The 23,315-nt window shown below is 40.8% G+C and overlaps 1 protein-coding gene across 16 annotated transcripts in view; it reads right to left on the bottom strand.

Annotated features, from left to right (window-relative positions):
- pleca (plectin a) overlaps window positions 1–23,315 on the bottom strand; it is a 105,456-nt gene that overhangs the window by 11,894 nt on the left and 70,247 nt on the right. For 7 of the 16 annotated variants that reach the window (XM_085396561.1, XM_085396572.1, XM_085396574.1 and 4 more), the window contains 29 exons: window positions 20,015–20,104; window positions 17,946–18,023; window positions 17,765–17,857; window positions 13,848–14,014; window positions 11,057–11,172; window positions 10,608–10,714; window positions 10,166–10,285; window positions 9,962–10,057; window positions 9,305–9,432; window positions 8,629–8,722; window positions 8,380–8,534; window positions 7,854–8,220; window positions 7,418–7,495; window positions 7,075–7,236; window positions 6,880–6,984; window positions 6,682–6,777; window positions 6,400–6,525; window positions 6,065–6,217; window positions 5,741–5,895; window positions 5,522–5,648; window positions 4,745–4,928; window positions 4,554–4,574; window positions 3,811–3,968; window positions 3,543–3,721; window positions 3,300–3,438; window positions 2,856–3,212; window positions 2,561–2,644; window positions 2,371–2,475; window positions 1,699–1,797 (listed from right to left, as the gene is read on the bottom strand). In XM_085396561.1, the coding sequence (XP_085252687.1) occupies window positions 1,699–1,797; window positions 2,371–2,475; window positions 2,561–2,644; window positions 2,856–3,212; window positions 3,300–3,438; window positions 3,543–3,721; window positions 3,811–3,968; window positions 4,554–4,574; window positions 4,745–4,928; window positions 5,522–5,648; window positions 5,741–5,895; window positions 6,065–6,217; window positions 6,400–6,525; window positions 6,682–6,777; window positions 6,880–6,984; window positions 7,075–7,236; window positions 7,418–7,495; window positions 7,854–8,220; window positions 8,380–8,534; window positions 8,629–8,722; window positions 9,305–9,432; window positions 9,962–10,057; window positions 10,166–10,285; window positions 10,608–10,714; window positions 11,057–11,172; window positions 13,848–14,014; window positions 17,765–17,857; window positions 17,946–18,023; window positions 20,015–20,104 (3,939 nt within the window). Of the gene's footprint in view, window positions 1–1,698; window positions 1,798–2,370; window positions 2,476–2,560; window positions 2,645–2,855; window positions 3,213–3,299; window positions 3,439–3,542; window positions 3,722–3,810; window positions 3,969–4,553; window positions 4,575–4,744; window positions 4,929–5,521; window positions 5,649–5,740; window positions 5,896–6,064; window positions 6,218–6,399; window positions 6,526–6,681; window positions 6,778–6,879; window positions 6,985–7,074; window positions 7,237–7,417; window positions 7,496–7,853; window positions 8,221–8,379; window positions 8,535–8,628; window positions 8,723–9,304; window positions 9,433–9,961; window positions 10,058–10,165; window positions 10,286–10,607; window positions 10,715–11,056; window positions 11,173–13,847; window positions 14,015–17,764; window positions 17,858–17,945; window positions 18,024–20,014; window positions 20,105–20,697; window positions 20,713–23,315 lie in introns of all 16 variants that reach the window. The other 9 variants (XM_085396560.1, XM_085396569.1, XM_085396573.1 and 6 more) reach the window with 3 other exon arrangements.

Genomic DNA, 23,315 nt, shown 5'->3' with positions numbered 1-23,315 from the left:
CACAGTGTTAATATTTTGAAGGTGTGGAGGTTTTGTTGCTGGTGATGTATTTTAGTGAAAAACTTGGATATGTAATCGCTAGAATTTAATTCAGTCACAATTTTATACATTTCTCTCCACCACTCATTGATTTTCTTAACATAAATAGGTTTATTGAAAAGTGTAAAATAATAGGAAAGAAAATAGGCAAATGATAAATAATTAGCAGCATGCAAAAAGTGCCGAGTGCAGATTAAATAATCAAACATATATATTTTTGCAGCAATCGGGATGAAAAGAACATCGAGCGTAGTGATGCAGCAAACACAGCATGACTTCATGTAACATTTAACACAGCAAGCTTGGATTTAAATGCACGTGACACGACACAAATCCAAGATCCCTCAAGTCTGAGATGAGTTCTGTTAGATAAGAAGGTGTTGTTGTGGTGACTGATACCTACAAGGAAGGTTCAACACTTTAGAAACCTGTCACATTGACCTTTAAACTGACGTCTGGTTTGAGAGAGGAGCTGATTTCTTTTGTAATAGAACATAGTTTCCACATTTTATTTGCTAGAGGAAATCATTAGAAGCAATCACTCAACTGTCATTTATCAAGCTCCCTTGTTCATAAGGGGCTGCCACAGCAGCTAGCTCTGCGTGTTTGATTTGGCAGATTTATCGGGCACAACAAGTAGTAAAATAAACAACAACAAAAAAAAAAAATTGACTGGCTTTGCTGCTTGTCTTTCTCTTTAAAACTAATCTTTGAGTTTTGGACGTGTGAAAACACCGCTCCCATTCAGGGATTTTAAAAATCTAAAGGCTAATCAGAATGTGAAATCTTAATTTGCTGTGGTGCTAAACAGTACCGTCAACAATCAGCTACATTATAATTTGATTTATTAAGGCAAGAGAAACAATTATAATAGCTTGGAAATCTCATTAAATGACAATATCTAGACTTCCAAAACCAACATCTTACAGTAAGCTGATGCTCAGCCAGATAAATTAAAGTTCCTAAGTTATTACTGAACCAAGAACACCGTCAATAATGAAAGATTTCCAAATACGCGTGAACCTTCCCTTCACTACAGACACGAATCTGACGTGAAGACGAATGAAATGGGCTGAGAGGATTGTTTTTAAATACCTGGTGCTTTGGGGTTAATTCATCTCTTAAGCACGTGATTAATACTCATCATGACAAAGCACTGGCGAGCAGGTCAAAGGGATCAAACAAAACAGAAAGTTAGAAAGGAAGAAAAAAGGGCGGGGAGGGGAAGCAAAGGTAAATTTTAAAATAATGCATCTGAGAAGGTAGGAAGCCTGAAGCCTTTAAAATACGAGTGTGGGGGGTTTCAGGAAGAAATGAAGAAGTGATTATCAAATTTAAATTGTTGGAAAAGCAGTTGAGCAGTTTGAAAATGTGACTGAATTCAGGGCCAAATCACAGTCATGTTTACAGATCGTGTGAAATGATTTGGCTAAATACACATAGTGTCGGGGAATGAGAGACATATAGCGTAGTGGGGATGTGATGTGCGGTAACAGTAGGATGAAATTGTTTGCTTCAGCACTGTATGCCTAAAATTATGTCTGCACTCTTGGTAACAGACACACAATTTTGATGCTGTTTGATGGAAAACGATTTGCCATACATTACATTAGTGAGGACTTAACTGCACTGTTGTGTCTACTGAGTGTGCACACTTACCTCTTCTTCCTCCAGGCGGCGCTGTGTGTCTGTGATGAATTTGATGTACTGACTGGTGAGAGTCAACAGCTCACTGTAGCGTGTTCTCAGCGTAACATACTGAAAAAAACAAAGTAAAATTCACTTCACTAAATCGAATGAATGATTATTCTTTTTTTAGTCATATATCCTCATATGCGATGCTCTCCTCTTGACTTTTAATGTGAGGAGAAAGCAGAATGTATTCCCAAAATGCCAAAATGGGCAGAGGTGACAATTTCGGTATAATCATTGAGTTAGTTTCATGTTTAAAGAACAAATATGCCTGATTAACAGTCTTCTTCAACATAATTAAATACAAGCAGCTTATAGATCTTTATTGAAGCTGCATTTAGTTTCCCTTCTGTTAGTTTCCATCATGTTCTGCTGAGATTTGCACAGATTTTTCCTGTTGGCAGCTAAACACAGTGACAGGTTAACCATCATGAAAGCTTCCCCTACTTCCTTCACAGCCAGACTGTTCAAAAACTGTTGGTCCTGCTGTGTCTGACTGTTGAAAGCTAGAGTCAATCAAAACATGTCCCGATATGTTGGACGAGGAATAAGAAATAAACACGCTGTTCAGTCCACATGAAGTGGAACACCTGGTCCACCTACTGCTGGCAGCTCAACAGCTGTGTTTGTAAGGCCTACCTCCTGAATGATGTTATCGGATGCACACTCCATTTTGGGCTTTTTCAGAGGAGATGCTATGGGATCCTGGAGGGCTTTGTAGGTCAAAATCTGGAACTCGTAGTCCTGAAAACAAGAAGGGGGAAAAATTAATGTTAAGTTAAGCAGCAAACTTTTATTTTTTTAAAAGTTGAAAATTTTCAGTATTTACTTTGACAGAGTCGATATAAGCCTTTGCATTTTTCTGGCAATTTTCAACCTCCTCCTTGTTTTTCTCAATTTCTCCCAGGAGTTTCTGTAAATATGATTTAAAACAGAGAATATATCATGATTAGAAACTATTTCAGTGCATACTTCACAAACCAAGCATGATTCACACCAGGGGAGTCAAAAATATAAGTGGAGTGAATTTTTTTATTTTTTTGTGACACCCCAGTGAACACCAGAGGGCATGATGACTCTTCTACGCTTTGCCCCACACAACTTATTCTTTCCCTTTACAATACCTTCTCCTGTGCCAGCTGCTCCCTGAGAGCCTTGCTGTCCCCGATTGGCACAGCCTGAATTTTCTCCTGCCTCTGCTTCGCTTCTTCGAGCCAGCGGATGAGCCACTCGTAACTTTCGCGGTAGGAGTTCATGTTGCGCCCCAGGAGGCCGAGCTCCCGCTGCCTCAGGTCCATCTGTGCAAACACAGCTTGCCACCGCTCCAGGAGGCTTCCGACCAGTTGACGGTAATGCTCCAGATCAGCATCGCGCTCGCTGTGAATCCTCGTCATTTTGTCATTCATAGCCGTCGCCCTCCTAAGCTCGTCCTGCAGGCGGTCGAATATCACCTGGTTGGCCTCTGCTTCGGCACGCATGGACTGCACACAGAAAACAGCAAAATTACCACAAAAATGAAGCAGTCTGACACAGAAACAAACCTGGAAAATGCAGAAACATCTTGATACCTTCAGCTGACTGCGCTGATCCTCCACTTCCTTCTCATCACCAGGAACTTTACTGACGTCGCGCAGACGAGTCTCGTAACTCTTCAGCGTGTCTTCTGCATCTTTAGTGTTTCTGATCACGACATCGATCGTCTTCAGCCTGAAAACAAGATGTTCGCACTTTAGGAACAGCAAAAAAACGCAAACACATAGCTGTGGCTTAAAATCCATCAGCAAGTTCTTGGGAGAATCGCTAAGCCTCACTTGTCCAGGTAGACCGAGGAGAGGCCGTAAACATGATCCATCTTCTTCAGAGTCATGTCCAGTTCAGAGCGCAGCATCGGGGCGGAGCTGGACTGCTGAGGAGAAGCCAGAACCTCCTCGGTCTTTTCAGCAATGGAGCTCAAGTCGTTCTTCAAGCCCTCCAGCTCAGACTGCACTTTCTGTTACAAACAAACAGGAAGATAACTTGCTAGACGACCACTTATTGTTTACTCATATTTATTTCTGCATTCATCTTTGTGTTTTGCACCATTTGCTCTGCCGTCTTCAGGGCGCAGGCTTTCAGTGGTTCCTTGTCGACAGGCTGGCGGAGACGCGTCACCGTTCGATTCTCGCAGCCTTCCAGCCTCAGCCGAAGGTCCTTGATCTTCGTCAGGTAGGTTTTGCACACAGTCTCGTCTTGCTCTCCTAGTTGGAACAACACATATTGGATTTTATATGTATTTAAAAGACGACTAAATCTCTTTATATAAGCCATTTTTAGCAATTTAAGAATTTGAACTAACTGCAAGAGGTGCAGTATTAGTTTCAGGATCCTAAAAGTTAAAGCAGTTATTTCACAGAATTGCCTGTGTTTCTCTGGATGGTTAAATTTTTGTTAACCAATTTAATCTCCTAAGAATAAAAAAAAATTCTGATTTCTCAAAAAAATCATAAATCTCATTAAGCTAGATTAGAATTTTCCATGATCTGCAAACTGAATGTACTTCTTCATGCATTAATTGTTCCATGTTGGCTATATTTCATATGTGTTAATTTGATCAATTAAGTGCTTTTTCCATTCGTTGATTAATAGTGGGGATCAGCTGCCATTAAAATCCATGCACAGAGACAGGAATGCATTGATAAGTGATGTTAGGAGGGATTCCCAGAATCTATGAGGATGATTAAGTTGATTGAGGTGAAGCATGAAATGAAACATGACAGAACAACAGCTCTCAGCCAGTCAAAAGCTCCTAGCGCACATCGGCCACTTTATTGGAAACACCTTACCTGCTCTGGGTGGCACATAGTCTGAAATGTGAATGCAACGGTCAACTTACACACAAATGACTGAAACACAACTCGTGCAAATGAGAAATGATTTTTAAAAAAATATGTAAACAGAACACAGACATGAAAATGTTTCAGGAAATGCTGAGGTGATAAAAGAAACTGATGTTTCAGAAAGAAACTGTGCAAACCTTGCTCTGCAGAGCTGACCATTGTGTTGTAGTGCTGGTTGGCTAGGTTGTAGTTGGACTCCACCTGCATACGATCCTCAGCCCCAAACATCTGGGAGTCCTGGCTGTCTCTCAGGAAGTCCTGATAGTGCTGCTCCAGGTTCCTCAGTGCTAGTCGGTACTCCTCCACCCTCAGCGTCTTAAACTACAGTGGTAACAAGGATGGTGGCTGATATTAAACATTATGAAAACAGCAGTTCAATAGAAAGCTGTGTCTGTATGTACAGTACCGAGGAGAGTGCAATTATCAGTTGATAATTGCACAAGTAAAAATAATGTTTCATAATGTTTTTGAAGAAAAATCAATTGATCGTAACAACCAATCTGCACATGCATAATCGTTACCTATCAATATTTTGGGGTGAAGTTTTTATGAACTGTTTTGACAGCAAATTGATATACTAGAGAATAACTAATGTGTACTGTTCTGTTCAGCAGATCTACTGACAGGATCTTGAGTTAATCTTAATCTGTCTTACCCAGATATCCTTCCACGTATCCTCAGATACCATCTAGACACAGTTCGCACTTCCATTTCTGCATAACATGTGCAGCTGAGTAATCTTTGAAGTTTTGCTGTCTATTATTAGCCCCATTAGAGTTTTTCTGCCTCACAGGCATAAATCTAATGTTATTGCAAAATGAGGTAAAATGCACCCCAACAGCAGTCATTTCAGCCCTGCTTTCATTGATACCACCAAAAACTATTTTCCGAAAGGTTTCACATTGTGCTGTTACCATGCTGATGTTCCAGCTTTTAATGATGTGGATGTCTCTCATCAGGTACTGCCAGGACAGCAGGCTCTTCATGTCCACAAACAGCGTCTGCCACATGTTCTGCAGCCTCTGGAGGTTTCCGTCCAGCCTGAAGAACGTGAGGTGGAGGTTAGTCTCCAGCGTGTGCACACACAAACGTGCGCATGCGTTACAAATTCAGCCGGGTGTTCTTTGACTCACCCGGCAACACTGTTCACAGCGTCCCTGTTGGTGGGTGGAATCAGGAAGCAGATAGATGGGACAGACGCCTCGTTGCCTTTATCATTCAGCACCTTCCACTTGTAGGGCTGCGAGTTATTCAGCAGAGCGCATTCATCGCCTCTGTGGACTGTGATCTGGAAGAAGATGAAAACAGCAGCTCATAACTGGCTAGATTTTACTGTATATTTTTTTTAATGTTATGTCCTTTCAGCGTAATAGAAGTGAACCAAAGCAGGACACAAGTTGAAACTCAATTAAGAATTTCACACTCACCATAAACAACTTAGGAAGTCTATGGCTTACCTCCATCTGCTTGAAGTCACAAACAGCCTGGACGGGCAGCTTTCCCTTTATCGGAGTAGCAGGGTTACGTGGTTTCAGCTGGACGATGGTCTTGGCTCTCCGCTTCAGGCCTTCCAGGTGAGTTTTGAACTCATTCAGTTGCTCTTTCTCATCCTGGGAAGAGCACATAAAATTCTCAAACTCTAATTCAATAATTCAAAGACATGCAGCCTAAAACGAAGCTCCCACAAACAGAAGAGTAAATATTTCATGCTGCTTTAACGGTGTGGATTTGTTTGCCAGTTCACAGTTTCTGGATGAGCTTAAAGGAGCAAAACACTGGTGAATAAACCCACAGCTGCATCCTGAAGCAGATCTTCCAGCCGTGTGACCGTGATGGTGCGGTCGCAGGTGTACTTCCTCTTCATAGTGTCTTGGATCTTTTTAATCTTCTCCTCTGCCTCCTTCACGTCAGAGAAGAACTGGATCGAGAGAAAAGTAGACCAATTAAGCTGCAGTGGTTTAAAACACATTAAAAACCTGCAGAAAGGGACAGATTTAGTGACGGCCAGCTAACTCGCCAGACATGCGGAGAGCAGTCTTTAAGTGTGGATACCTTGTCATGCTGATAATCATACCTGATAGTAGGCAGTGTTTTCTTTCAGGTGAGTTTCAATGCAGCAGCACAGCTGGAGGATCCAACTCCACTGAGTCTGCAGGGCTCCAGTGAAGGCCTGAGGAAGAGGAAGGATGGAAGGGGAGAGAAGAAAAAGCACATATGAGAAGAAAATAATAATTTATATTTAAAGTTCAACAACATGTGCTCAGCGTCCCACCTCGATGGTCTTCTTGGCTGGGTGTCCGTCCCTCAGCAGTTTGTCTCCTGTGGTCTGGACACCGTTCACTTTCTTCTCCCGGAGCTCCAACTCTCTCATCAAACCCTGCTCCACAGAAACGACAACCAATCATATCAGTACCATCGTCATAACAAGAAATGAGAAACCCACAAGAACATCTCAGTATTACTGTACCGAGTAGTTTTCTTTCTTGGCTGCCATGTTGGTGTTTCGCTCGCTCCAGTCGTAGTTCACCTCCTCTTCCTCTTTCTCATTCAGCCACATCAGCTCTTTGGTTGCTGCAGTGACAAAGGCATGAAGCTGGTCCATGTAGCGCAGGCGAGCCTTTGAGGAGTTCTACAGTAATGGTGACACGTTAGGAAACATTTTTGCAGGGTTAGGAAGAAAACTGGATGGTATTTAAAACATCAAGGAAAATTTTCAGGGTGTTTCTGAACTTCAATGAAAACAGCTGTCGAGTTTGACCTCTCTACAAGACAACAGTGTTTTTTGATTTTAGCGACTCGTTCGTATTTACCAGGAGCTTGCCGTATTGTAGCTCCAGTTTTCCCAGATAGTCACGGTAAGCAGCTTTGCTGGCAGGTGAAATCTGACTCTGGAACAGATGAGAGACGCCGTAGAAAGAGATCATTAAGAAGAACTACTGATGAGAGTTCAGTCTGTTCAACAATTTCCACAGAAAGTCCACATTTCAGTTGATAACTACCCAACACGTTTTTTGCTTGTCATTGCTGGTGTCTCATTTATGAAACATAAGGCTTCCAGGTTAAATCCACCTCTTTGCAAAATCTCATTCTTTTACACAAATTGCCGGAAAAATCCAGGATGTGTGCAGCGATTCAGAGGTGGACACTAAGCTAACGCTCTACTGCCAAATACCAATTTTCCTCCTGAGATTAAATCTCTCTCTGCCTCATCTACAACACTGTCGCGGATACTTGGTGCCAACATACCTCATCAGCCTTGGCTCTGTCTATCTTGGAGCGGAACTCCTCCACACACTGATGGAGGCCTCGTTGGCTGCCCAGCTGGGACTCCACGCTGGGAAGGTCCGAGCCCCACTGCCCTTCGTCCACCCGTCGCTGGTTTTCCTCCACCCAGCTCAGCAGATCCTGGATGTAGCGCAGCGTGACTTCATCCAGCTCGGGCCGCACCCTCACGGGGGCCTGCTGCAGGACCTGGGCGCTGTGGACCTGGGTCGTGTGGACTTGGGTCATGGGGATCTGCGTCATGGGGATTTGTGTGATGGTCACACCTGACTTGAGGCGCAGATTGTACTCGCTACGGAGGTTTACAAGCCGCTCATGGAGGCGATAAACTCTAAAGACAGAAACATGTGATGAAAAAAACGTTCATCGATTTAAAATGTAAAGTTCTAAGATTCACTAGTTTGACATTTAAAGTAATTAGAAAGGAAAAAATTGACTAATTAAATTGATTAAATCCCATGATGTCTGTAGAGCTTGATTTCTTTTGTACCTGCGATACATTTGTTCAGCTTGAAGGTGGCGTCCATCTTTTAGCAGCTGAACGTCATTGAAGAGGAGGCGGATCATCCCTTCTGCTTTTTCCAGATCTGCCTCCATCTCTGCTGTGTGCTTTGCAGGTTTCCCTGAGCTCATCAGCCTCACATCCTTCAACAGACAAGTTTTCACATCTCTTTATTTTACTGCAAATAATTTGCACAAAGATGCTTTTATTGGCTGTCCTTAAGAGTTTGTGTCTCACCGTCTGCAGCAGAGTCTCCACCTGGTTGAGCTGCTCCTCGCACACCCCTGACTCCATCTGGACCTTGCTGACAACCCTCTGAAGTCGCTCCAGCCTGCAGGGAAGATGAAAGGTCAGAGGTCAGAAAAGAATTCAAACAGTGCAAACTGACAAGCAGGGATTTCCCTACAGGATACTTTCTCTTCTTTCTCAAAAGTAAAAATGTTAATAATAATTTAAAAAAGAAAAACTTTGAAAGGATATATTAAAGCACTCACTCCGTCTTCTGGCGGAATAAATACTTTAACGCATATCCCTGATGCATGAAAGCCATGTTGTTGCTCCTTTTTGAGCTGTGTGTGCCCAGCAATGCAGAGATGATCTGAAACAACTAAACTAGAAGCTGTGCCCTCCCTTCCTTGTGATTAGACAACAACTTTATGAGAGACTATTTAGTCTAAGGCTATTGCCATGGAGACGACACAGCCATCATGTGTTTGCCCTAATATGATCGGTACTTACTAATCCACAAAGCCGACTCAGTTTAATTTTATTGCCAAAGTGGACGTTATCATTAGGAGATGAGTCATGCTCGTGGTCAAACTGGAACAGTTTCCTCATGCTTTGTGGTTTTGCTGCCGTTTTGTGCTTTGGCAACACAGCGCATGTGATGAGGTTTGGATAACAGCCTGGTTACCTCTCAAATTCAGTCCTGAGGAGACGCTCCCTCTCCAGGATGGCGACATGCAGACGACCCCATTCCTTCTCCACATCTAAAGGGTGATAACCTGGCGGCACTTTGACCTGACCAGCCTGAACCGCACCCTGCGAAAGATAACAAACAACATACAAAAAAACATAAGATAATATCTGTGATCATTTAAGGCCTCAAATTCTGCTCAGTCTCAGATTATTTATCTTAAGCGATAATTCTGTGCTCCAGGGAAAAAATAAACATTTATAAAACTGGGTCTAATTTATTGATGGTGGGAAGATTTTCCTTAAAAGATTTTCAGACTGAAGGGGTACGCTCAGTGGGCCGTGGACATAGCAGTATTTGGAAAGATGTCCTTTAATTTATGTATTTTTTTAGTGACTTTTGTAAGCGTGGAAAAACAGGTGGGATTTTAGTTTATTACTGCAAATAAATGGACACTATTTTCTATTTGTTTTGCACTTTGCTTTTGCAAATCTATCTTCTTTTTATCTGTCGTTTACAAATACAGAAATGTATTTGGAACCAAGACTATTTGTTATGTGCTGCGGTTTGGTGGGATAACTATTTAAAATATTAGCCTTTCATCCCTTCATATTTTTTGTGACTGCTGATTTTTGTTCTGCTGGGAAATCTCACCTCAAAAGACTTGAAGATGTGTTTGGAGCGGTTCTTGTCTGCCTCTTTGGCAGGAAGCTCCGTTTCCTTGAACTTCAGAAACTGACGCCAAAGAACCTGCAGATGATAAACGTAAATAACAAAAGAACAAAAAACACGTTGATCGTCAGCTACTTGATCTGTGTCACACTGATTCTTTCAGATTGTAGGACGCGATCTAGTCACCTCAATCTCTTCGTAGCTGGTGGGGAACTTCCTCTCCTCAAAAACGAGGATGTGGTGTCTGATCCACTGCAGCAGCATGGTGACCAGCTCATAGTACTCCTGCCAACGCAGCTCCAGCTCCTGAAGCACAGATGTTCAAAATAATTACATGCTGATGTTTTCCAGATTGTCCACATGTGATTTCTTTTGTGCTAAATTTCTCAGGCTGCAACTTCAAAATTAACAGGATGATCATTTCTATGTATTTTACATATAATAATAATAATAATAAGTAAATGCAAGCTTATAATGACTATAATGCAAGCTCAGGGCATTTAAATAAGAATAACTCTTAATATTGCATTTATATTTTGCATTTTACTGCTGCAGATAAAAGGCGGCACCCGAGATGTTGCCTCTGCTGCTGAATAATTAATCAGTGATGACAAAAAGGTGGGCTCACATTGGCTTTGACACCATCCTGGACGTCTGGTACCCTGGGCATGGCATCATACAGAGAGGACACATATGTGATGATGGATTTCTCATCTGGATGGGGCACATCGACATCTGTACAGAGCAACAAAGACGGAAAAAAACTGTCATGTTTCAGGGAAATGAAAAAGATGGATGAGTGGTGACTTGAAGTTCCTTAGCTACCAACTTGAATACCAAGTCTATTTGTGGGACCTCTGAAATATTAAAACACAAAAACACTCACTCATGTATTCGTTCCCGTTTTGCAGCATATAAATATCAAACTATTAACAGCTAATACGTAGATTTCCACTCGTACAGCAGTGCAGGCAGGAGAATTAAAGGAAAGGGAAAACGCTTTGCCTACAATTAAAAGTGACTAAACTCATGCTTAAGTGTTCCCTAAACTAAATGTTTGAGGGTGACTGTGCTCACCTTCGGGGTCCAGCAGTCTGGTGACACCCAGCTCTCTCTCTGCCACGCTGAAGGCCTGCTCCAGGTTCTGCTGGTTGGACTGTCGGTACACTTGACTCATATCGATCAGAGAGGGTCTGCAGGCAGTAATCAGCCAGGAAGAACAGTGAGCGGAATCAGAGCAATACACTTTATTACTGCTGATCCAGATTTGATTTAAATGATAGATGACGGCAAGAAAACATGAGGTTAATTAACAAGGTTGGGCTTAATCTGAGTGTTAAATTATAAAAAATGCCCTAAAATGTGCAAAAAATATCGGTTTTCAGTATAAATATCAGCAAAAATGCTTCTGAAAACTATTTAATAATCCCATTTTTTTCATGAAAACACTAATTGATAAATAATCTCTGAAGCTCTATTGACAGGTTAAAATGATACAAGTTACATATTTCATGAGTCAAGTTGCTGGAGGCTAGCTGGTCACGTCTAGTATCTCTATTACAATATGAAGGGCAGGCAAAGACAAGACTTGCTACCACAATGAAGATTAAAATTAAACAACACAGACAGTTTTTTTTCTCTGTGCACTTTGCCAGGAAGTTTACCGCAATGTAATAACATGCGGGAACAAGCTCAGAGCATCTTAAGGGATCAAAATCCAATAAACTTCAGAGAGAAAGGTTGCATAAGGACACAGAATATCCAGTAAATTCTCCATACACTTCCACAACTCTCTGTATGTAGTACTCCTTTTGGGGTTCTCTGTCACCATAGCGCGCCTGTCTGTAGGAGTGTCTTTCTCTGCTCAGGTGCATGACGTGACGCTCTGATCCTAGCTCCTGCTCCTCGCTCTGGGAGCCTCGACTGGGGCGGGCACATAAGCTGTGCGAGCTTTGACCCGAGTCAAATGAGCTCTCGGTGGGAACATCCTCACAGAACATGATCACCCGCTCATCCAGGTCACTGAGGGAGCCCAACGTGCTGCTGGAGGCGCTGTTCAGACGCCTCTTCGAGCGGAACTTTCTCTTCAGGCTGTGCATCGTAGTAAGAGCCAAGTTTCCAAGCTTTGATTTTGCAAAAGCAGAAGCTAATTAAAAAAAAACCCAAAACGTGACGCAATGGAAACCAGTTAGAAATTCCAGTCTTGCCGCTTCCTGCTGGGATCCAAATAGTTATTGTCCGTTTTCTTATTTTGTTTTTTTAGAGTCCTCACTGCAGTCCTCAGCACATCCTTCTCTTCCTCTACCAAGAAAGAAACTGTGGCAGAGGAGTTCGAGTGCTAGCGTTTTGCTGTAACCTGCCAAGCCTCCACCTCCAGGGCAGCCCTTTTTTCCTCAATTTAATATGATACACCCGTTCTGTCTCTTATTTCACAGAATAATGCCAGCTCAAGTCGACTTTCTAATAGTGTGCTGTTTTGTCTGCCATGTGCTGCAGGAGCTGGAGGTTTGTGCAAACAGAATCAAAGTGGCACTCCACCCAAAGTACATGTTTCGAGCGTATAGTCACCTCCTTCGGGTTTGATGGGTGGCTGTTAAACACCAGTTTCCTTACTGACAAGGACAACGGCAGCTGTAGTACACTTAAAGTCACGACACTTCTTATAGTGACAGTTTTGAACAGCAGCAAATGGTTTATTTTGTTCTATTTTTTACTCATACATACAACAAAATAAAGCATTTCCATCCGAATTACTTTCTATTTAACCTTATTTTGATGAACCAGAGATTGTTTGGGACATGTTGAACAGCAGAAAATCTGATTAAGCTTCTTTGGAAGTTATGTTACATCCAATAAAAACTCCTGCAAGCCACATGGTCAATTATATCCTTTTATATACGTCTTTTCTACTCTTATAGAAACTTAAATAGCTTTGCACAAACTGACCACAGATGGTTTTTAAAGCATCCTTTTATGCCGTACAGTACAGCGTCTGACACATTTTAGCCTAAACTACCTTATTTAAAAGCTGTTTATTGTGCCTGAAAGTAAAATTTAGTGCTTTTAAAAGCATTTACTGTGCAAGTGTTAATTACTGTATTTAATCACCAACTGTTAAGGTATCTGTCAACACAAATTCTTCAGTTGTGACTCAAGCACAAGCAGCATGTGCAAAACGATGCACAAAAAAAGGAAAAAGAAAAGTAAAGATATCATAACAGAATATCTGAAGAGACAGTTTATTACTGCTTCAGTTATTGTACCTCCTTCACAGCAAGGCACGCACAGGTGGACTTAATAAGAGCTCACAAGTTAAATTAAGTGTCCCAGTAAATCATAGCATTAAAGACGCAAACAAAAATACATAATTTAACTAATGAAATTATACTAATAAAGTTACAGTTTGCTGAAAATCATGCATTTAGATGTAACTCATAAATGTTAAATACTGGAGTTTAAGGAAATGTTTTTAGTTACAAAATATCTGAATTCAGAATGAATGAATGAAATAATGAATGAAGTCTCCCTTGACTTTTCTCTTAATGTTTGATTTATAGTAAGTGTTCCATATTTGTGTCCTGACAAGTCCAACACTGCACGAATGCCAAATTCAAATATGAATTTAGGATTGCTGCCTGGATCTATGCCGATAAATAAAGGAAGAAACAACAACGTGAAATATGCAAAAGGTTAAACGTGTAAAATTCCTGCCTGCGGTGTTACAAGATCCCCAAGTCCAGGCAAGTCTTTCCAACTAGAAAATGTGTCTGTGACGCTTGAAAAACACCTCTGTGCTACAAATGGCCATGATTTCTATTCACGCAAGGCCGAGTTAAAATCAAAACACCTCACTGAGGATGCTGCTCACCTGTGTTTGTGTATGATGGCGTTGAACAGCTTGCCATCCCTCCAGCTGCCGGTGAAGTTGTCGCAGCGCAGGCCCTGGTATCCCTCCACCATCCTCTGAGACCACAGCAGCAGCTTCTCTTTGGCCGTCATGTCGTCCGACTGACCGTTCACCTGAATATCTGAGATCTGTAGGGCAAGACGGGCAAACAGTCAGTCATACGAACTACAGAGATCTCCTTTCATATCAGTTAGACTTGTGTTACTGTGCTCACAGCTCGTCTGTGGCTTTTCTAGACAACTTTCTCCCATTCAGTTCTTGCACAAAGGTGGTATTAGCTAGTACACTACCATTTTTTTCCTGTTCTTGTTTCCTTTAAAGAAAGCGGCAGAGATGCAACACTATATAATAGGAATTTTAAAAGGTGATATTTATTAAGAGGTCTTCTTTTCCTGGAAGACCTGGAGGTGGTGGCTGATGACATTTACTCTAATGTCTCTGCTTAGACTTCTTTGCTTACAACCCGAACACGGAGAAAGCGGCAGAAAATGGATGGATGGGATGATTATTATTTTTCAACTTGTCTTGAGTTTCACATTTAAAGATTAACTGAGACTGAAATGCTAATTGGAGGGCAGAGTAAAACTTTCCCTGCTCATTTCTTCCAGATTTGAGATGAGTCACATTTTAAACCTCAAATGTTACACGGCACTTTTGCTCGGAGAGCTCCTGACATCCATTAAGCTCGCTTTTTGGAGGATGCTTTTTAATTACACGAGCAGAAAACAGTAATTTTAGAGCGAAATTGTTTATGAGCAACTGAGTTGATGATCTTCTAAAGTTACAGTGTTGTTGTGCCAAACAAAACTTTACAATAAATGTCTCAGTAGCTGTAAACGAAAGTTGGACCGTGCAGCAGAAACACCACAGGAAACGTCTTTTTTTAAGAGCTGCGAGGCTAAGCTATGAGTCACACGAGCATGCTACCAACGTTTCCCACAGCAAAATGGTTGATCTTCATAAAAGAAGAGAAAGGACAGAATAGACCACATTTTAGAGTTTCAGCTTTTGAACTCCTGGACATGAATTTTACTGCTCACATTTTAAAGCTGTTTGACGGAGTGTGACCATTAGCATGAATCCATCACCCAGAAGTTTCCCAGTGTGGTACAAATGGTGCTTTTGAATGTTTTTGGTATTTGTTTGCCTGGTTCACGTACCAGATGGGCGGAGGTCTCACCTAAACTACGCACATGCTGTAACAATTAAAGGAAATCTTTTGGAAAACTCTTTTTGCCTCTTTTCTCAATGCAGAAAAAACAACCTGCTGCACGATTTAACAAAACATCAGCAAGTTTTTGTTGTCTCTGTATTAGAACCTTCTGACTTTTAACAACAATAAGACCCAGAAAACATTCAAGAGTATGATGAGTCTACTATATTTTAGTTGCTGGTGATGCATTAAGCTTTAAGTGATCAGGTGGAATCATATGTGCAATTCTGATATTTTCAATAGTAAACATGTACATGCCATGGATTTGTCAATCTAATGTTAGTTTTATGGATTCATTTGTCATCATGGAGATGTAGGCTTTTTTAAACGATTTTATTGTAATTGTTGGTAATTATTCTACAACTAGGAATCTTGTTCTGACTATTTTTCAGATGTTTCTGTATTTTTAAATATTTTGACTTATTCTGTACATATTATTTAAAATATTTATGACAATTTGATCAACATCAAATTAAAGTAAAAGTATTACGGAGTCGCCAGTTCATTCATATTCATACATAAAAATGCTTGAAAATCATAATGCCGTTACAACAATTTCAGGATATCATAAAGTAAGCGTTCCTGCAGGACCTCGCTTGGTCGTTTTAGTCGCTAGAATCATTTGGTTGTTTTAGGGTTAAGTGACTTCCATCGCTCTAAAATTTCATGGTGTGTAAGTGGAACGAGCGCAGCTTCGCCACCACAATCCGTTTCCAGTGTTTTGGGGAAGGCTGATGAGTCACAGCAGAAGTAATAATTTTACTTACATTTTTTTGACAGGAAAGGGTGGAGAATGGAAAAAGAAGGCATTTCTTCCTTATGTTATTTTTCCTTGACGAGGGAAGCCCCTGTGCTACATCGTGGGCACAAAATGACTCAGACAGCGGGTGGAAACCGGACCTCCACCCTCGCTGCCTCTCGTTTTAAAACGTTCCTCTTTCTCTGTCACGAAGCCGGACCATTATTTTTTTTATTAATAGACAAATCACCTGTGTGCATTAGTCAGCTGTGAGCTGCACCTGGGGAGCTCAGAGGAAATTCACCATTGTTTTTAATAACAGCATGTGCTGAAAAAAATTCTGGATTTGTTTTGATGAAATAATGTCTGCTAGATGACTTTTTTGCTTTACTGCTTTACAGCAAAGAGAATATTCAACCTTTTATGCACTGATTAGCAGTGAGTGACCATTTCTGTTTTCCCCACTGCAAAGCTTCTGAGGAAGGCCTGAGCTTCCACGTCTCCTGCCAGCTTTCCCATGGGAATCACTGAGTCATACTGAGGGACACAGAGACTGATCCCACATGCACATCTCAACATCACAGTCATTACAGCATCAAAGAAAGTACTCCCACTCTTTTCTCCCAGATGAGGAAGACATCTGCCTGCCGACTGATTCTTCCAATGTGGCGTGTGTTGCTATAGGCAGTATAAGCAATTTTATACTGTTTATGTTATGAAATAGGAAGTTAAACCTTTATATTTAGTTTGGTGGAAACCTATATAGCTATAAAAATGCATCTGAAATTCACAGGCATGTGACAATCCATCTTCTGCCAAACGTCTAATAACAGAAAACAGAAGCAAAATAATTACAATGAAGTATAAAACGCATGTTACTCATCCAGTGGAATAATCAGATCTATTAAGTGTGCAGTTTAAAAGTAAAACACATCATAGCTGAGGAGATACGACTCAGCTGTCCCATCAGGCATCAGTCAGTTCATGCTGAATACATGCTGAGAACTCGGAGTTTGAGCAGAGCCAGGGCACTTACAAAATCCTGACTGTAAAGCTACAGAACAGTGAAACACCATCAATACAAACAATCAGCTTCTTTATAACAGCTAAGCCAGGAAACTCGACCCAACTGTATTTATGCACAAATGCAAGAGTACAGATAAGGTTTGTCTGCTGCTTTGCTTTGCTACTCGTGCTAAAAAAAAATCGAGAAAGTTTTGAACTAAAGTGTTCGAGTGCTGTTACAGAGACAAGCCATATTAAAATAGCCTTAGATAACAGGAAGGCTTCTTTGTGCAGTTCATCACTGAAATAGGAGAAGCTAATAGTAAGTGTGGTCTCTAATCCCATTGTTGGTTATTAGCCAAATTAATTATAGGTAGCTAGCATAGACATGCTAACAGCTAATCAGTTGCTGGTCGCTGTCGACAGTCGTGCTGACAATGATAAATCATTAATACCTTTCCAGAGAACAGTTAAGTGCAATTATTCATGAATTTGAGTGAAAACATCATTGCTAATAATTATCATTAAGTCCTTTAACCACTGCATTTATGGTATCATGGCAACCTCAGCATGAAGTAGCATGTTTGTTCAGACCTGCTGTGGAATGAGTCAGAGCTGTGGTTTGTAAATAAAGTTTTAATAAGGAACAAAAAAAAAACTTAATTTTGGGATAATAATTACCTTTACCCATTTATCTAATTTATGTTTTTTAATTAGATTTGGCCTGTGATTCTATAGGTGTCTCTTGTGTTCCATATACAGTAAAAACTGCAGTTCTCTCTACATTCATTGAGTAAAGGTTGGTTTGTTAACGTGAGATTGCCCAGAAGCATTATCATAGTGACTGCCAATTGCTTCTAGATTAGCTTTACTGCCATACAGTAATTTACAGCAAAATGACTTATGAGTGTCCTACATTACCTGGAAGTGAAGGATGATGGTCCATATCAAGCCAAGGGTCAGCTTGGGGTTTCCATCTGCAATGTCATCATTCCTGATGTTGACCAGTTTGACCTGAAAGGGTGTGGATACAAATATTTTTACTGTGCTGAATACTAAGTAAAATAAAACATAATATGAAACTGTTATTTTTCTTAACTACCTGTCTGTGTTTGAGAAAGTCCAGGGCGATCTGGACATTCTGCAGCTTGTGGAAGCGCATACGGCCTTTCTCCCGAGGCTGTAAGAGACCAGATGAGACCAAACATGAAGTGAAGGGAGCACTTTAGGTCAGCAAACAGCAAAGCCCCATGACTGAGGAACAGGTGTTTCAGGCTCCAGTAACACAAAGATCCATTCTCTACTGTACATATTTTCACAGTCATGGACTCGAAAACTTAAATTTAAAAGAAAGCAAATTTGAAGTGTGATTCAAATTCTGCGTGTTTGTGATCAAAGCGTTCAGAGCTGACCCTACAAGACCCTGAAGTGCATCAGAGATCCAGCCAAGATGTCTGCAGGTGAAAGCATGATAATGAATGATAAACATTCTCAGTGATTCTCCCAATCATCAGTCACAACTCTTCTTTTTTTTCCAAGACCTTTCAAACACTGCTCCCAGGATAATGGATTATTACACTTTGCCCCGAGTCAACTGATGACTGATAAATGTTGCTTTTCTGTTTTTAGCTGCAGTGCAATCCAATCAAGCAGATTCCATAAGGTTCAAGAACTCTTAAGCCTTAGAAATTATAGGAGTGGCGATCCTGACATGCACTCGTGCTCCAAGTTCTAAGCTGCAGAATTAGGTTGTAGTGACTTTGATTTCACTACAGTGTAAGAAACCACCATTTGAAACTGATAATAAAATAAACAGTTATTAAAAGGACAAGGACAATCAACTACAAATAAGTATTATAACAGAAGATAGAAATTCATACTCTCTATCCTGGAAATCTCCCAAGTCAATCAACCTTTATATAACAGGAATGTCTAGCAATGTTTTCAAAATCAATCCTCATTGCACAAGCACATGCTATGACTGCTGCTGGTATATTCAGCCATTTTCCATTGATATAATTGTCTTTGGATCTGAGACCAGACATGACATGAAAAGTCTAAACATACTGACACACTGAGGTCTTTGGGGAAACTGCTGATGCACAAATACGAGCAGTCATAATGTGGTTTCCATGGTGAAGTGATCTAAAAGTGGCATCCATCCTGGAAGTGATCCAGAGGTGCACCAGGAGAAGATCTTGAAGGTGAGACTTGACAAATTAAATCAGGCATGTTTCTTAATTTTTATGGGTGGAGTCTTTGCACTTTTTATGATACAGCCCTTTAACGAGGTAAGGACATAAAGCTACATTAAGAACAAAAACAGTATATTTTTCTAGTTTATTCTTTTCTATTCTTAAAGAAAGCTAACTTTAATGTTTACTTACGAAAACGCTAAAATAATTACTACAAATATTCTGAATAAAGCCACCAATTTAACCACGTTTCCTATCATGGCTCCTGAACCTGCCAACTCACTGACAAAATGAAAGAGGACAATGTTGACACAGAAAGGGACAATACACAGGGAGTGTGACCATCATCATGCACGACCCAGCAGCCACCTGGGGTGGTGACACATGCTACGCCCGCGGAGGCGGCCAGCCACAGTCCAGGCGCCACTCACCAACCGCACGTTCCTCACAACGTCACGTTCCCTCGGCTACCACAGCAAGAGCATCGCAAGAGAGGAAGGCAGAGGCAAAGGGGGAAAGGTCAGGGCAAAGGTCAGCAAACAGGAATTAGACAAAGGAAAAACCAGGGATCAAACAAGTCAGTGCAGAGAGGTTAAACGATGGAAGCAAAGAATGAAATTAGTGTTTTAAGGTTACATCACCAGAAGGTGTGTTCCCAAAAAGACTAGTGCTAAGCTAAGTAAAGTAAAAGAGTGTGCACAGCCTCAGCATGTACTGAAATGTCCAAAAATCTCTAAAGAATTAAAGTCAACACATGCAGAAGTGGAAAGAAGAAATCCAGAGTAATATCTGCCTTATAAACATTTAAAGCAGTTGAATTAACAATGAGTAGACTGGACAGTAGAACAAAGATTACAGCAAATACGCTGAGTAGGGCAGTAGAGCTGGGATGATAAGAAATGCCTAGACAAGACAAGGGGGTTACAGAAGAAGCACAAATTCTAATATCGGAAGTGAAATACCACCAAAAGCTTACCAGAGTCTCTCCAGAGAGCACCTCCAACAGGGAGATGAGGTTGTGTCCATCTCTGAGGTCCTCGTACAGGTCAGTGATGTGTCGCTGGGCCTGGAAAGAAAGGAAAGAAACCAGTTTTATCAGTATTGATGCATACAGGGACATTATTTTTTCATTCAGACTCCCATGATGTCAGCACCAGTGCTGAATCACTGCACACGACACAAACAGTTGCTGAGAGTTCCTCACAGTTGACAACGGAAAACAAAATGTAACTTTATAACTCACAAATCTCATCTACAAACAAATTAAGATAAAAAGAAAAACGTGAACACACAACAGTGGGGGGACTGCTTTTACCCTCTGCCTTCTGCAGAAGCAATTTGCTCTGGCTTTTTAAGGATTTCACCCCTTTTATTACCTGCCACAGTAATAAAAGGGGTGCTCCTTACTATTATTTGTAGTTACACTTTTGAGCTGTTGTAGCCAAAGAACATGCAGACACATGCTGCACTGCAGAAAATGCTCCAAAAGTAGACAGAAAAGAGCTGAAGTCAGCGAGGGGAAGGATCAGAGGTTAGCAGTAAAAGAGGGTGGATGAAAGGGAGAGAGGGCAAGGGAGGGTAAAAATGTCAACACAAACATGCAGGGAGGAACAAATGTGTGTGTGTCCACGCAGCTCTCTGCTCACAGACAGCACCTACCTCTGCCTTCCAGTGCTGGTGGGAAAGAACAGGAGGACAGGGTGAAGGATGGAAAGAAGAAACAGTTTGATGTGAGAAGATGTAAAACATAAAAGGACAGTGGGAACAGCGAGACAGATGGTGTGATTTGATGGATAAACAAGGACAGTCAGCTGCTTTCCGTTTCAAATTCTTTAATTTGATTCCTTCTATCCCTCAAACTAAAGAAACATGTGCATGTCGCTGTATTAATTTTATTATATGTACTTTAGTTCTCTATAGGGCTGCCACAAACGATTATTTTGATAGTCGACTAGTCACCGATTATTTATGCGATTAGTCGACTAATCAGATCATCATCCACTGGACGTAAAACTACAGCTTATTGCACCAGCAGCATCTGCTCTTATATAACTATCATTAGCTTACAGCTTTAAGCTTTTAAGGTGCTAACTAAAAATAAAGACAAGATGATAGTTTATTCAATTTTAATGAAATTTGCAGATTGTTTCGGTAAAGTTTAATAAACTCCTTGCTATCTAAAATATAACAGGACACCGGAGTATATTCTCCAGCATCTCACACTTCTGATAATCAGCTGTCTGCTTGACGTTTATTCAGCTGTGTAAAAACTATAACTTTAATCTCAGCCAAACCGATTTACTCAGGAACAAATAAAATACTAAAAAAAAAGCCAAACAATAACATTTTTAATTTATCTAAGTGACTCATATATATTTAACCTGAGTCGCGAAAGACGGCGGTGGGTTTGAAAACAATTTGTTCTCACGGCGCTAGTGACCTAGCCCCCGGCTAGCTATCGAGCTAGTGGGTAACAGACGTCTCCGAAAACGTCGGAGCGCTTTTGAAAATATGTGGTGTCCTGATAAACTGAGCAGATATTTGAGGTTTACACAGCTACATTCTCGCCTGAAAATATGTTAAACGTTTATTTTGTGACCCAGAAAGAATAATAAGAGTAATATTAAAACTAACTAGCTACCGCCATTGTTGGAAACTAAGCTGGGCCGCGCTATGAATTCTGGGACACAGCTGCTTCTTCTTCTTCGGGGTTTAACGGCAGCTGGCATCCTTGTACATGCTGTGCTGCCATCTTCTGTTTCAGTCCGTTATTACACTCTTAAATCCTGCTATTATTCCTGCGTCTTTTGCGATCTTACAAAGCTTCAAACGACACGTCGACTATTAAATCAGTCGTCGACGATTTTGATAGTCGACGTAATCGTGACTAGTCGACAAATCGTGGCAGCCCTAGTTCTCTATGATCTGCACTGGTTTCAGTGGGATTGACCCAGCTAAAAAGGATTTATAAAACACAGAACAGCATCTGTTTTTCATTCCTCACAATCTGAAGTGAAGTGTAAAACAAGCTACAGTAGATAGCATTTATCAGACAGCTGACCGTGAGACTTACAGGCCTCATAGTTTAATCTCATGACTCTGTTGTGACCATGAGTCCAAAGTGACTTGAGGGCCAGACTGCCTGAAGTCTTTTGGACCCAAATCAGAAGGATTACCCGAGAAATAAACAGTGACTATGGACAAAGCCTGGGAGTCATCTCGGACGGAGCCCGGTATCACAGGATACACATGGACGACAGCAGACATTCTTTAACACGTTTCACTTCCCGTGTTAAAACAAGGATTCATCAACATGAAAGTGTTGTAGAGACGCAACAAGGTCCAGCTGACACCGCCCAGATAGGACTGTTTTTTTTTCTTTCCCTAATTGATGGTTCAATTTTAAATTAAATATTAAAAATAACTTGTTTAATATAACCTGATCAAAAGCAACTTTCTTCTGTTAGGCTGCTCTTTGCAAACAGTAGGTGTGATCCTCAGGTGGGCGGGGCCTCAGGCACATAGATGATCATATAAGGATAGGAGCTCTTATTAACATCAAAAGGAGCCAAGAGCAGAAAAATGCTTAAAGCTGAGTGTTTACAGCAGTCTTGGGTCTGAGCTTTTGACTCACGCTGACTTCATTATTTAAATCTTTGGCCACGTTTATACTTCAGCTATTTAAAAAATAATTATGAGACAGAACCAATCTGCTTATAGAAATATAACACCTGCTAATGCTAGAAACCTGAGATTCCAACATACAAAGTTAGCGTTTTATTTCTTTATTAGTTTCCTGTTGTCATAGCAACATGACATATGACAAGTTTTTTGTTTTTTTAAAGGATTCTTTTAAGAAATCCCTGCCTTCTCCACTTATGAGTAACACAGTGACTCATAAAATGACTCAAATGTAAACATTTCCTGTCTTATGTCATAGATGTGAAAATTCAATTTGGACTTTCCTTAGGTTTTGGATGGTCGCTCGGAATAAACTAACGAACTAAAGGCACCCATGAAATCATTTCATTACAAGTAATCATTACGTTTTAAGGCAGCAAAAATACATTTTAAATTATTCTTATTTCTAATTACTACATAAAAATTACGAACCAGTAGCTCATTAGTTCAAAATGTTCTTACATTTTACTGAGACAGACTCCCTCCACATTTTAAAAAAACTTTCATTTTGGAGTTTGTGGTTAAGGATGGATCAGGTGACCCTGAGCCATCCCTTATTGATGCTGCTCTAGGCTTAGGCTGCAAGTGGACTTCCC

This window comes from Rhamphochromis longiceps, linkage group LG22 (genome assembly GCF_057381845.1).
Source record: "Rhamphochromis longiceps isolate RC_006_pf linkage group LG22, R_longiceps_female_GT1.1, whole genome shotgun sequence".
In the NCBI taxonomy this organism is placed as follows: Eukaryota; Metazoa; Chordata; class Actinopteri; order Cichliformes; family Cichlidae; genus Rhamphochromis; species Rhamphochromis longiceps.
This window is presented reverse-complemented; position numbering and strand designations above follow the sequence as displayed.